The sequence below is a fragment of the Tupaia chinensis genome, unplaced genomic scaffold, assembly GCF_000334495.1.
Source record: "Tupaia chinensis unplaced genomic scaffold, TupChi_1.0 Scaffold000067_1, whole genome shotgun sequence".
Lineage (NCBI taxonomy): Eukaryota > Metazoa > Chordata > Mammalia > Scandentia > Tupaiidae > Tupaia > Tupaia belangeri.
In genome coordinates this window covers 2,297,533-2,310,729 of record NW_006159526.1, presented here as the reverse complement: position 1 = coordinate 2,310,729, position 13,197 = coordinate 2,297,533, and the positions used below count along the sequence as shown (strand labels likewise).

The 13,197-nt window shown below is 42.0% G+C and overlaps 1 protein-coding gene across 8 annotated transcripts in view; it reads left to right on the top strand.

Moving 5' to 3' along the window:
- Positions 1-13,197, top strand: part of ZNF180 (zinc finger protein 180) — a 34,101-nt gene that overhangs the window by 5,757 nt on the left and 15,147 nt on the right. For 6 of the 8 annotated variants that reach the window (XM_014582962.2, XM_027766868.1, XM_014582956.2 and 3 more), the window contains one exon: positions 8,566-8,640. In XM_014582962.2, coding sequence (XP_014438448.1) covers positions 8,566-8,640 — 75 coding nt within the window. Of the gene's footprint in view, positions 1-1,446; positions 1,686-8,565; positions 8,641-13,197 lie in introns of those variants that run through there. The other 2 variants (XM_027766863.1, XM_027766855.1) reach the window with 2 other exon arrangements.

The following is a 13,197-nucleotide window of genomic DNA, read 5'->3' as shown; positions in this document are numbered from 1 at the left end:
GCATATCTGCTATGACTGACTGTGTTCAAACCCCTGGGCCAGTGGCTTGAAGAACACATCAGGCACGTGTGCATGTGCACCCCAAATACTGACAGGGTGGAAAAACAGAGGAAAACAGATTACTACATGACCCTATTACCACTGGGAGTTGCTTCTTCTCTCTCCATGGCAAGCACATGCAGCCTCTGACAATGGGGAAAAAAAAAAGTAGAGATGTGTGCTTGTGCCTGTGTGCACGTAGGTATTGCCTCTCTGTCACCGTGAAGGCCTGGAAGTGGTGACGCCTCAGTACCACTGTCCACTCCTAGTGCCCACATCTGAACTGCTGAACATGCCACAGGGTTTACGGGTTTACCGTGAATAGCTATAGGATGTTAGCTTTTGTTTTGCTGTTACGAATAACATTGTTGTAAACGTCTTGCATGTGATTCCTTGTACACATGTGTGAGAGTTGTAGAGGGAGTTTTGCAGATACAAGTTTACATTTTTATCTTATATATCTCTTTTATAAAAGATGCAGGGGAGATGTGTTTTGGTATGACCATGGGTATTCTACTTTGTGCTAGTGACTTTGGGTGTTTCCTAGGAAGGAATTTTTTTTTTTTTAAGAATTATTTTATTTATCTTTATTTCTTTTTATTTTTGGTTTATTTTAATTTGACCAGAGAGGGGCAGAGTGAGAGAGAGGCAAAGTGAGAAAGCAAGCTGCCAGGTCTGGGACTCAAACCACAGTCAGTCCTGTGGGAGTCCAGCTCCCTTAACCACCACACCACCTGCTGGCCCTCCCAGGAATCTTTATGGTCCTTTTACCTTTTCCTTCTGTGTTAGCCAGCAATATCAGTGTGATACTGTTTTCATCACATATCTGTTGCCTAAGTAGTGAAGGTCCCTGGTGAGGCCCTGGGGAAAGCTAAGGCCGACAGCTCTTCCCTGAGTGACTTAGTTCTCGAGGCTAGAAATGCATTTCTGATATTTTCCAAGGCTACAGAGGAAAAGTAAAACCATCTACCTTCTTGTGTTAGTTTTCTCTTATTGTGTACCCCAAAACTTAGCAACTTAAAACCATGAACATTAATTTTATTGCAGTTTTTAAGGGTTAGGAATCTCGGAGCAGCTCAGTTGGGCATGTCTGGTGCTGGTTGTATTCGTGTTCTTGGCTCCGGTTGCCTTGTGAAGGCTTGGCTGGTGAGAGGCTCTTCTTACAAACTCACTTGTGTGGGGAACCAGCAGTTGGTGCAATGGCTATGTCACTGGACTCCCATGTAGTCGAGTCCCGGATCCGGTGGTTTAAACTCACACCGGACGTGGGTGCCTGTGTGCCCAAGATCCTGAGAGAAGAATGAAGGAGGAGGGATTGTGGCGTGGCCATCCCCCCGGGGGGTGATTTCTCACTTTCTGTTTGTCTTTCTCTGTCTTTCTAGTAAGCGCACATGCCCTATAGCAAAAAAACTCTCAAAACAAACCCACTTGTGTGGCAGTTAGCAAGAGGCCTCAGTTTCATACTGTCCAGACTTCTCTCCAGGGCTGCTTACAACATTCTCCCAGAGCAGAAGATCAGAGAGAGAGAGCGTCATCTTAATTGCACACAAACAAGATGGACGCCCCAGTGTCTCTCATCCTTAGGATCTCAGAAGTGACACACTGTCGCATCCTCTGTGCTCTTTTGGATACACAGACCTACCCAGGTACCACGTGGGAAAAGACTACACAAAGAATGTGACTATGGGGGGGGGGAGCTTTGGGCCACCCTGGAGGTTGACTGCGATACTTCTCAACTCTGAATGTCCTCAGGTTGATTCCATTGTTACCAGATGGTGCACAGGTACTTGACAGGGACGTGAAGGATGTTAGAGCCCTGTCAGGCAGTGAGAAGGCAAGGGAGCTCACAGCTTGGCGTTGAGTGAAGACCATGAATTCAGTAAGCTGATCCAGGAAGAAGCTGTCTGGGTTTTGGGACATCACCTGAGGGATTTCAGCAACTCATATTCGTGGAAGTAGGATCAGAGAAGGGCTTGAGCCAACTCAGCCCTATCTGTCTTCAGGGACTGAGACCAAACATCCTGCCCAGGAGGTGGTAAAACCTTGGCTGGCCACTCTCATTCCCAGATTCAGAGCTGTGTGGGTTGTTGGTAGCCGTGTGGTCACAGGTCTGCTCTGTATATTTGAGAAAAGTGGGGATTATTCTTGCTTGATGATGTGGAGTGAGAAAGAGAATTTTCTTGCACATGAGAACTAGAGGGACCCTCTGGTCAGAATCGCTGAGGAAATCAGGCAGGGGAACCTTTCAGCTTTGTAGGGAGTTGGGTTTATATCTTCTCAAGTCAGCAGTTAAAAAACTTAAGGACTCCCACGTGGAATCTGTGGCTGTTACCCCTCTTGAGCTGAAATGTGAGTCCTACCTTACCTCTCCCATGGGAAATAAGGCCAGACATCGCGCTGTGCATGGGGGGAGGGGTGACTATTAGGGGGTCCTCAATGTGCCTGCTCTTTGTGGTCCCACCTACTTGCAAGGCTGAGGCAGGAGAGATTTTGTCTAAAAACACCACCCACAAACACACAAGAAGGGAAAGGAAGGAGGGAGGAAAAGAAAGGGAAGGGAGGGAGAGAAGGAAGGAAGGAAAAAAGGGGAAAGGAGGAAGGGAAGGAAGGAAGAGGGAGGAAGGAATACACCAAGGAGGACTGTGGTGCCTGTATATTCTAAACCCCCTCGCAGATATGGAGCATTTCCAGGGGTACACCCCTAATGCAGAGCTCTAAGAAGTGAGTTCAGTAATAATTCCATGCTTTCATATGATTTTATTGCCCCCACAATGCCTCAAGTTGGGAAAGGTATTTTGGTCTTCTCTATTTGAGTGAGCAGGCAACCTGAGGTGTGATTTGACCATTAGCTCACTATGAAGACAGGTCACTCTGTTTTGTTTTGGGTCACACGTGGTCCCACCCATGTCACAGAGCAGTTATCTTTGTGGAAGTCAACAGTTTAATCCCCACTCCCTTTCTGTAAGTAAAGTGTCTAGAGAAGAGAGAAATGATCCTTTATGACATAGAGAAGTGACCATTGAACAAAGAGATTACTTAAAAATGCTCCAGATCTGGGCCAGAAGGTAGCGTGGAGGTTAAGGCAGTGGATCTCACATGACCGACTGTGGTTCAAGTCCTGGACTTGGCAAGTTGAAAACCACACCAGGTGCATGTGTGTGCCTGCCCAAAGTTCTAGAGGAGAATGAAGGAGAAGGGACTGCAGTGTGGCCATCCCCCCTGGAGGGGTGATTTTTCATTTTCCCTCTCTCTGTCTCTCTCTCAGCCAGTGCATGCACCATATGGCACAAACCAAAAAAAAAAAAAAAAGCTCTATAGCACACGAAACGTAGGTTAAAAGCCTTTGGTTCCACCCTGATGTTCCAAACTCTACGCTTACACTTAGATCTAGTCCTGTCAAATTCAGAGAATTTCATTGTGGCCCTTCTCAATACTGAGAAGAATACGAAGATGAGTAATACACAGTTCTTTGAAGTGTCGACTTTGGGAGAACTAGAGAAGGAAATAATGTGAGGGCATAATTGTATTGGTACAGCAAAAGCCAGCTAAGAAATCCTAAGGGAAGAAGAGAGAAGGCTTTGTGCTGTGCAGGAATACTTCATTAAGGAGGTGGCAGTTGATCTGGGGCTGACTTTGATTAGCGGGGAATTGCAAAGGGAAGGAGTTTGTATCAGGTGATGCATATATTTAAACGAGTTTACTAAATCTTATTATCAATTTTTGCATTGGTGAAATAGATAGATCACACCTTCAGAAATGTTTAGATGACTTGTGAGATACTCTATGTTGAAGTACTCGATGTATTAAAAATAATAGATGTTTCAGTCTGCTCCGTTGCTAACAACAGAATTATCGGAATCTGAGTGATTTATAAAAATTACCACAGCTCATGGTTTCAAGGCCCATGGCGCCACATCTGTTAAGGCTTTTCTTATAGTGGATAACTTGGGCAGGGCAGAGCATGTCTGTGTCCCTGTGTCTCTGGTCTCCTTCTCCTACGCACCCTCTAGGAGTCAATCATGGGGCCTCCAAACTGGTGCCTAATCACTTCCCAAAGGCCTCCCACCTCTCAACACCATAATCAGATTCAGTCTGTGCTTCACAATACAACCAGATTCCAGCAAATTAATTCAAGGCTGGAGGTGCATATCAAACCATAGCAGTAGGCAGATGGTAGGTGACATTATCTGAAGCAAACTGCAGAAACTGAGTTGTAAACACAAGAGACTTACCTAAAGTGGCCAGTAATTTTAAGTGGATAGAACCTAAGGAAAAAATGTGTGTGTGTGTGTGTGTGTGTGTGTGTGTGTGATGCTTTTGTGCTGAGCCGATTGAGCATTTAGTTTGGGAGAGTAAGTTGGGAGTAGGTTCTGGAGGCAGGTGCTTTGAAATTTCTGAAAAGGAAGGGTACTGAACAGAAGTTTCCTCTAACCATAGTAGGGACTTGAGTTTAGCAAAGGTTTGGTGCCTTTAGGAACCGCAGGGACAAACATGAAGGCTCAGGTAACACATCCCATATCCCTTCTCTCATGAGTTGCCTTACAGTTAGCACGTATGTATGATGTGTCTGCTATGTGTCTGCTAGTGATTTAAGCACAGTGAAACCACGGTAACCAAGACAGATAGGATCTTTGCTCTTATAAAGCCTACTCTAGTGGAAAAACTGAATAAAAAAACAAAGGTGGAGGACCAGCAGTTAGTGTAATGGCTATGTAGCTGGACTCCCATGTAGTCGACCATGGTTCGCGTCCCCGACCCAGTGGCTTAGAACTCATGTCAGGCACGTATGCGTGCGTGCCCAAGATCCCAAGAGGAGAATGGAGAAGAAGGGATTGCAGCGTGGCCATCCACCCTGGGGGGTGATTTCTCACTTTTTGTATCTCTGTCTCTCTGTCTGTCTGGTGAGCGCACACGCCCTATAGCAAAAAGAAAAAAAAAACTGTCCAAAAAAAACAACAAAAACAAAGGTGGGGGTCCAGATAGTGGCACAGCAGTAATACATAATTCTGGAGACCTCCCTGAGTACACTAGGCACATATCTGCCTATGGCCTGGGACTGACTGAGGCTGGGGGAAAATCACAGATTTGGGACCCTGTTGCAGGTGCTCTCTCTCTCTCTGTCCTCTTTATTTCTATTGCTCATGGAAGAAATAAACTTTTACCAAAAATAAGTATAAGATATATATGATGGAAAGAAATGAAAGCAGAGTAAAATCAGAGTCAACTGCTGTGGTGGAGGTGAGGAAGAACAGTTGAGAGTCCACTGTGAGAAGAGTTGATTCCCCCTCCCTTTTATTTGCAAACTTTAAATTAAAAAAGTGCTGAAAATGGTTTTCATTAAAGAGAAGAAGAATCCGTATTCTCCAAGTAAAACTGTTTTAGCCGTTGTGATGGATAAGGATCATTTTGGAATCATGTTTCTGCCAAATGCCTGCTGATCTTAGCCGTTTTTAAAGAAAATTAACTGAAAGAGGATATAATCATTTAAAATACATGCTAGTATTTATAAGTTTTCCTTTCTCAAATAACTTCTGATTTCTCAGGTAATTTTTTAGAAAAAAAACATGTTTGGCATTGTCATACATTAGGAATGTTATCTCTCTTTCTTTTTAAAATAATTATTTAATTTAACTTTATTCATTGTCATTATTTTATTTATTTATTTATTTTTGAAGTTGACCAGAGAGAGACAGAGAAGTAAAGAAAGAAAAGAAAGCAAGCTGCCAGGTCTGGGACTTGAACTGCAGTTAGCCATGTGGGAGTCCAGCTGCCTTAACCAACATGCCACCTGCCAGCCCCGTGAGCTCGCTTTTAAGGGGGAAACATTTTTACTGCTTTCTGAATAATAAGGACAGTAAATCCTACTGAAAAAATGAATGTAGTATTAAAACATAGTTTTACACCCTTCAAAGAATAATTGCCTTAATGCTTTTGAGAATATCCTTCCCACACTTGCTGTCCATATTTATATTTTTTTTTAAATCTTCTCACTTTTTGTATACTCTTCTTTTTAATTTTTTCTACTCAACAACATACATAAACCTCTGATGATTTATGTACGTTTGTTCATAAAAATCTCTCTTTTCTTGGCTGCTAAGTAGAATTCAGTTGTCTGGATGAAGCATAATTTATTTAACCAGGTACTTACTTAATAATGGACATTTAATCCTCCCTCCCATTTTGCTATGATAATATAACCGTTCAATGAGATTTCTTGTGTAAACATTTAGATGTACTTTCTATTGTTACCTAAAGATATGGCTATTACATTCCATGTTAAAAAGATACTGCTATTGGGGCCATTAGATGTGTAGAGGTTACGTTACCGGACTCCCACATGACTGACCATGGTTCAAGTACTAGTGGGCTGAAAATCACTCCAGGCATGTGTGTGTGTGTGTGAACCCAAGATCCCAGGAAGAGAAGGGATTGTGGTATGGCCATCCCCCCAGGGAGGGAGGTGAATTCTCGTTTTCCCTCTCTGTCTCTTTGTCTCTCTCTGTAGCAAGCACATGCACCCTAAGGCAAAAACCTCTTAAAAATAAATAAGATACTGCTTTAAAGAGCAAAAGTAGAAGTGATTCCGTAGTGCAGCAGTTGAGCACTGCACCAAGGAAGCTAGATTCCAACCAGGGATCGAGTCCAGGCCCATCAGTAATACTGTGGATGATTGTGCTTATACCATGATCCTGAAGAGGTGGAAAATTAGAGGAGAAGGGGCTGCAATGTGACCAGGCCCTGTTGAGGGTGCTGCCCCCCTCCCTTCCTATGCACCCATACTTCTTCTGGCATAAAAATAATCATATACAAAGAATGTACATAAAAACTGATAAAATCTGAATAAAGTCTGTATCTGAGTTGAGGTATTGTACCAATGACAACTTCCAGGTTTTGATAATGTACTGTGGTTACGGACGGTATTATCATTAGGGGTGGCTGAATGAGGTTCTGTTTTTGTAGCATTATTGTGGGCCTTTAACTGTTTCAAAATAAAACATTATTTATGAATATGTAGCCAATTCAGGAAGGTTGTATCAACTTACACTTTTTTGGTTAAAGAATTATTTATTTAATTTGCAACTTACACTTCTATCAGTACTAAGTATATGAGTCTCTTGGCTGGTGGGCTGCCAAGAGCTGGAGTGCCAGAAAGCGACACACTGACTGTGGAAGAACTACTCCGTGTGGTCAAGATATTGGTTATTTACAAGGTTCTCACAAATAAGTAAATTTAAGGTATAAGTATGGAAAGCAGGAAGGCTAATATACAATGAGTTGTAATCAGAAGTACCAGTATGAATTTAGGGTCTCTGATTGTAGAGATAGTTACAGAAGTTGTTATTTGATTTTATTTGACTTCAGGAGGTGCGCATCTGTGTATATATTCACTGTCCGTTTTGTTTCTTCATAGTTGAGTTGCATTTTCCTTTGTCCATTTTTTTCTTGAGTCTACCTCTTCCTTACTGATTTGATAGAAGTCTTATGGTATGGAGTCTTACTGATGGTTCCTTTATTGGTGGCACTTTTTAATTAATTAATTAATTTTTTACTTTTTTTTGAGAGATTTTCGCTATAGGGCGCGTGTGCTCGCCAGACAGACAGAGAGAGACATAGAGACAGAAAGCGAGAAATCACCCCCCAGGAGGGGGAGAGATGGCCATGCCACAATCCCTTCTCCTCCATTCTCATCTTGGGATCTTGGGCACGCACACACACGTGCCTGGCATGAGTTTTAAGCCACTGGGTCCAGGATGCAAACTATGGTTGACTACGTGGGAGTCCAGTGACATAGCCATTACGCTAACTGCTGGTCCCGTGGCACTTCTATTTTTTATTTTTTTTTTAGAAAGAGATTTTTGCTGTAGGGTACATGTGCTTGCCAGAGAGAGAGAGAGACTGAGAGGCAGAAAGCAAGGAATCACCACCCCCCAGGAGGGTGAGAGATGGCCATGCCACAATCCCTTCTCCTCCATTCTCCTCCCGGGATCTTGGGTACACTCAGACGCTTGTGAGTTTTAAGCTTCCAGGTCTGGGATTTGAGCAATAGTCGACTATGCGGGAGTCCAGCAACATAACCGTCATGCCATCTGCTGGTCCTATTGGCGGCACTTTTTGCTAAACGTTTTATGAAGTCGATTTGTTCTTTTCCTGTATAATCCTGGCTTCGTCATGCTGTATTTCACTTCATTTGCTTACAAATCCATGGTATAGGAATTTAATGAGAGCCCAGCTAGATAATCCTAGTCTCTAAATAGCACCCGTGTTCACTCACCTGCATTCAGCTGGGCTGATCTGGAAGATCCACAAAGACTTCGTGCCTATGTTCAGGGCTTTGGTGGTCCTCCAGGTGTCACCTGTTTCTCCACATTGTTAGCTCGAGCTTACCAGTGGGGGGAGCAAAAGGTTGGTAGGTGGGATGTGTTAAAACAAGTGGTATATCAAATCCTAGCTACTCACAGTGGGAGTTTTGAGCTGCAACCTGATTTCCTCATTCTTTTCTTTTTCTTTTCTGCTTTGCTTTCTCAGGATACTCAACTTCCTCAAGAGATTATCATCAAGGTTGAGGGAGAAGATGCTGAGTCACCAGACATCCCATCCCAGGTGAGCAGAGCAAAACCTCTTTACGTTGAGAAATGTATATGGCTGGTTGGTAACAGAAGCTAGGTTGAAGCAAGCGGAGAAGTAAATTAAAAGGAGATGAGAGTGGACAACTTTTCCTCAAAATTTGGTTATTGTGGGGAAGATTGAAGAGAATGAGAACTGTGAGGAAATTGGAGATTGAGAGGCTTTTTTCTTTTTAAATTGAGAATATTCAGCCCTGTTTAAGTGATTACAAGGAATAACCATTATGCCATCTGCTGGTTCCAAGGATTTGGGGATTTTGCGCTACAAAAGATCAGGTGAGCATGAGAGTAGAAATTGGATTGGAGAGATGTTTGACAAGGGTAGAGAAGACTTAAGATAGTAACTTGGGATTATTGTTCATTTAATTCTCACAAGGCTCCTGTAAAAGAAATATATTAGCAGCACCATTTTTCATATAAAGAAAAAGAAGTCAGAGGAATTAAGACATATATCTAAGGTTGTAGCTGGGGTGTAACCTCTAGTTTGCATGAGAGAAGGAGCTGTGCCAATAGGTATAAGATGGTTGCTGTAGACTGAAGGGATCATTCAGAGCCAGTGACCACTGTTTTATCATATTTTAACCAGCTCCCCAAACCCCTCGCCATGGCATTGTGTAGCCCACTTTCTATACATAAGGTATCAACATTTGAATGTATTTAGTTTTTATAATTTGGTCCATGTCCTGTGGTGTGAAAGCTCTATAGGTCAAGGGAATATTTGAAAGAAAATGTTTAAGAGTATCAAATAGAAAGATTAAATGAATAATTCACGGACTCTAAACCAAGAATTAAGATGGACGCGGTAAAGAAACTGGTAAATAGAAAGGGAGAGAACGTAGACTGGTGGGGCCGGTGGGTGGTGTGGTTAAGGCACTGGACTCCCACATGGTTGACTGTGGTTCGAGTCCTTGACCTGGTAGCTTGTTTTCTCACTCTCCCTTTCTGTCTCTCTCTCTCTCTCTGGTCAAATTGAAGAATAGCAATAAATCAAATTAAATAAATCATTCTGTTTTTAAAAATAAAGAACATAGACTGGTATACGAGGAGACCTCAGAAAGACTATGGAAAATGGAATTAAAGTACAAGTTAATTTTGGTGCCAAAAAAATTAAAATCCATGCATAGTTTTTTTAATTTTTTATAAAAGAATAATTTAATTTATTATTATTATTATTTCTAATTTGCTATAGGGAACTTGTGCTGACCAGAGAGAGAGAAAGTGAGAAAACAAGCCACTACGTTCAGGACTAGAACTGTGGTCAGCCATGAGATGGCTGAGTGCCTTAACCACCGTGCCACCTGCTGGCCCTTCATAGCTTTGTTGTAGTACATATCTTTCATGAACTTTGTGGCAACCCTTTGTATAGTAAAAATAGACATTTTGATAGTATAATGGCCTGAAACCATGGCAGAACAAGAAGAGTAAAGGGAGAAATTGAGCCAGTACACTGGAGCAGTCGGTTATATCAAAACATGGGCAATGTATGTGTGATTCAAAAAGTGGAGTATTTTATGGTGATTCAAGGTCTGGTTGTCACCCTAAGAATGAGCCATTAAAGAGCAGTTCTTGGGGGGCCAGCAAGTGACATTGTAGTTAAAATGCTGGACTTCTACAGGGCCTACCATATTTGAGTCCCAGACCTAGTGGCTTAAAACTCATATGGGACATGTGTGCCTATGTCCAAAATCCCAGGAGGAGGATGAAGGAGAAAAGATTGCACTGTCACCATACCTATCCCTGGGATGCGATTTCTCACATTCTCTCTTCTCTGATGAGCACACGTGCCCTATAGGTTTTTTTTGTTTGTTTTTTTTTTGTTTTTTTTTCTTTCTTTTAAAGGCAGTTCTAGGACATGACAGTTGGGCTAGCCTTTTCAATTGATGTCTGAGAACACAGTCAGACATGGTGCAAAGTGGAAGTTACATCCTTAGGCATATGTCTTAATTTCTCTAACTTTCTTGTTCTTCATGTGAAAAATGGTGCTGCTAATAGTGTTATCTTATAGGAACCTTTTGAAAATTAAATGAATGCTAATCTACGTGACATCTGGGCACATTGCCTGATAGCACAGTGATGCTTCCTAGGAATTTTAAGTACTTTATTAAAGTTAATTATTTTTATGTTTTTGTTTTTATTTTTGTTTTGGGGGGGTGATATTTTTGCTATAGGGCACATACACTCACCAGAAAGAGACAGAGAGACAGAAAGTGAGACATCACCCCTCAGGGGGGATGGTAATGCTGCAATCCCTTCTCTTCCATTCTCCTCTTGGGATCTTGGGAACACACGCACACATGCCTGGCGTGAGTTTAAGCCACCAGGTCCAGGACTTGAACTGCAGTCGACTACATGGGAGTTTAGCGACATAGCCATTATGCCAGCTGCTGGCCCCAAGTTATTTTTATGTTATTATCAGATAAGTATACAAGTAGATGCTATAGGTAACACAAGACAATACAAGTTTTTTTTGTTAGAGGGTAAATCTTAGGTGTGAATCTTCAGCAGATGAGAATGGTGATATACGGGAAGTTGGTAGGACAAAGTTCCAAAAGTGAGGTAGATGGCCCGAGTTTCAGTGTAACTGAGAGGGCACAGGCTTCCCTCTTTGATGCTTAGATCTCTGAGATGGGAAAGCACTATTATCCTTAGCCTGTGAGAATTTCAGAGAGGGGAATATAACGGATGGATGAATAGGGAGTATTTGGTGAAGGATATGAAGCCATTAGAATTTCATTATAATATGAGATAAAATCTGAAGGCACAGTTGAAGAGTTTAAGAAGAAGTGTTGAGAAGTAGAGACTTTGGGACAGGAGAGGAGGATTAGAATAACTGGCATGAAAGTCAAAAAAAACCAGTGTTTGTATGTTGAAGGACTTTTTCACATGAGTATGTGATACACCTGCTAAGATTTAGGTGAGAGAAAACAACTTAAATCAGAATTTGAGCCAGGGTTATTTTTCTTTATTAGAAAGTATATTGATACCAGGGCCAGCAGGTGGCATGATGTTACGGTGTTGAGCTCCCACATGGCTGACCGTGGTTTGAATCCTGGGCCTTGCTTTCTCTCTCTGTCTCTCTCTGGTAAGCACATAGTATATAGGATATCTTATAGCAAATTGAAAAATAGTAACAATAAATAAAATTAAATAAAAAATTATTAAAAAATAAAGTGTATTGATATCATGGATTCACTTATTGAAATAATTTCCAAAGTATGCAATACCTGTATACATTAACACTATGCTAAGCACTAGAGTTATAGTTATTAATTATAAATACTTTGTCCCTGCCTTCATGGATCATGGCCTTGTGATACAGGTGCCCATTATGCAAATAATGAGAAGTAAGGTGAATCTTATGATAGAAGTTAATGGAGCTCTGAGGAGAACATATATGCAGGACATGGAGCTAGTATTATTTATTTGACATTTGAACAAGCTCTGTACTAAAGGCACCTACATTACACAGCAAAGGGGAATGTGTATTAAAAGGAAGCATGGGGACTAGCAGTTGGTGTAATGGCTGTGTCACTTGGACTCCCATGTAGTCGACCACAGTTCAAGTCCCGAACCCGGTGACTTAAAACTCACAACAGGCATGTGTGCATGTGTGCTGAAAATCCCAAGAGGAGAATGGAGGAGGAGGGATTACGTGTGGGCATCCCCCCTTGGGGGTGATTTCTCACTTTCTCTATATCTCTCAGGCAAGCACAAGCACCCTATAACAAAAACCTCTCTACAAAAAAAGCTTTTCACAAGGGCCACCAGGTGACATGGTAATTAAGATGCTGGACTCCCATGTGACCAAATATGGTTCAAGTCCCAGACTTGGCAGCTGGAAACTCACACCTGTCACATGTATGTTCATACCTAAAATTCCAGGAGGGAAATAGAGGAGAAAGGATTGTGGCATGCCCCCGCATGGATGATTTCTCACTTCCCCTTTCACTGTCTTTATCTGTTTCTCTCCAGCAAATCCACACAACCTATGTCCAAACCTAAAAAAAATTAATAAATAAGGGGGAAAAAAGCTTTTCACATATGAGGATACTTTGAAAAGTTCATGGGAAAATGCAATTAAAATTATGAGTTTATTGGGGCCAACAAGTGGCTTGGTGGTTAAGGCGCTGGACTCCCATGTGATCTTTGATGGTTCGAGTCCCAGACATGGCAGCTTCCTTTCTCACTTTCCTCTCTCTTGCTTCATCTATTTCTCTGTGCTGAGCACATGTGCCCTATAGCAGATTAAAATAATAATAACAATAAACAAAAATAAATAATATGGGTTTTTTTGAGAGGTTTTTACTATAGGGTACATGTGCTCACCAGAAAGACAGAGGAAGACAGAGAGACAGAAAGCAAGACATCACCCCCGGCGGGATGGCAATGCTGCAGTCCCTTCTCCTCCATTCTCCTCTTGAGATCTTGAGCACACACGTATACATGCCTGACATGAGTTTAAGCCACCAAGTCCGGGACTTGAACCATGGTCGACTACATGGGAGTCCAGCAACATAGCCATTATGCTAACTGC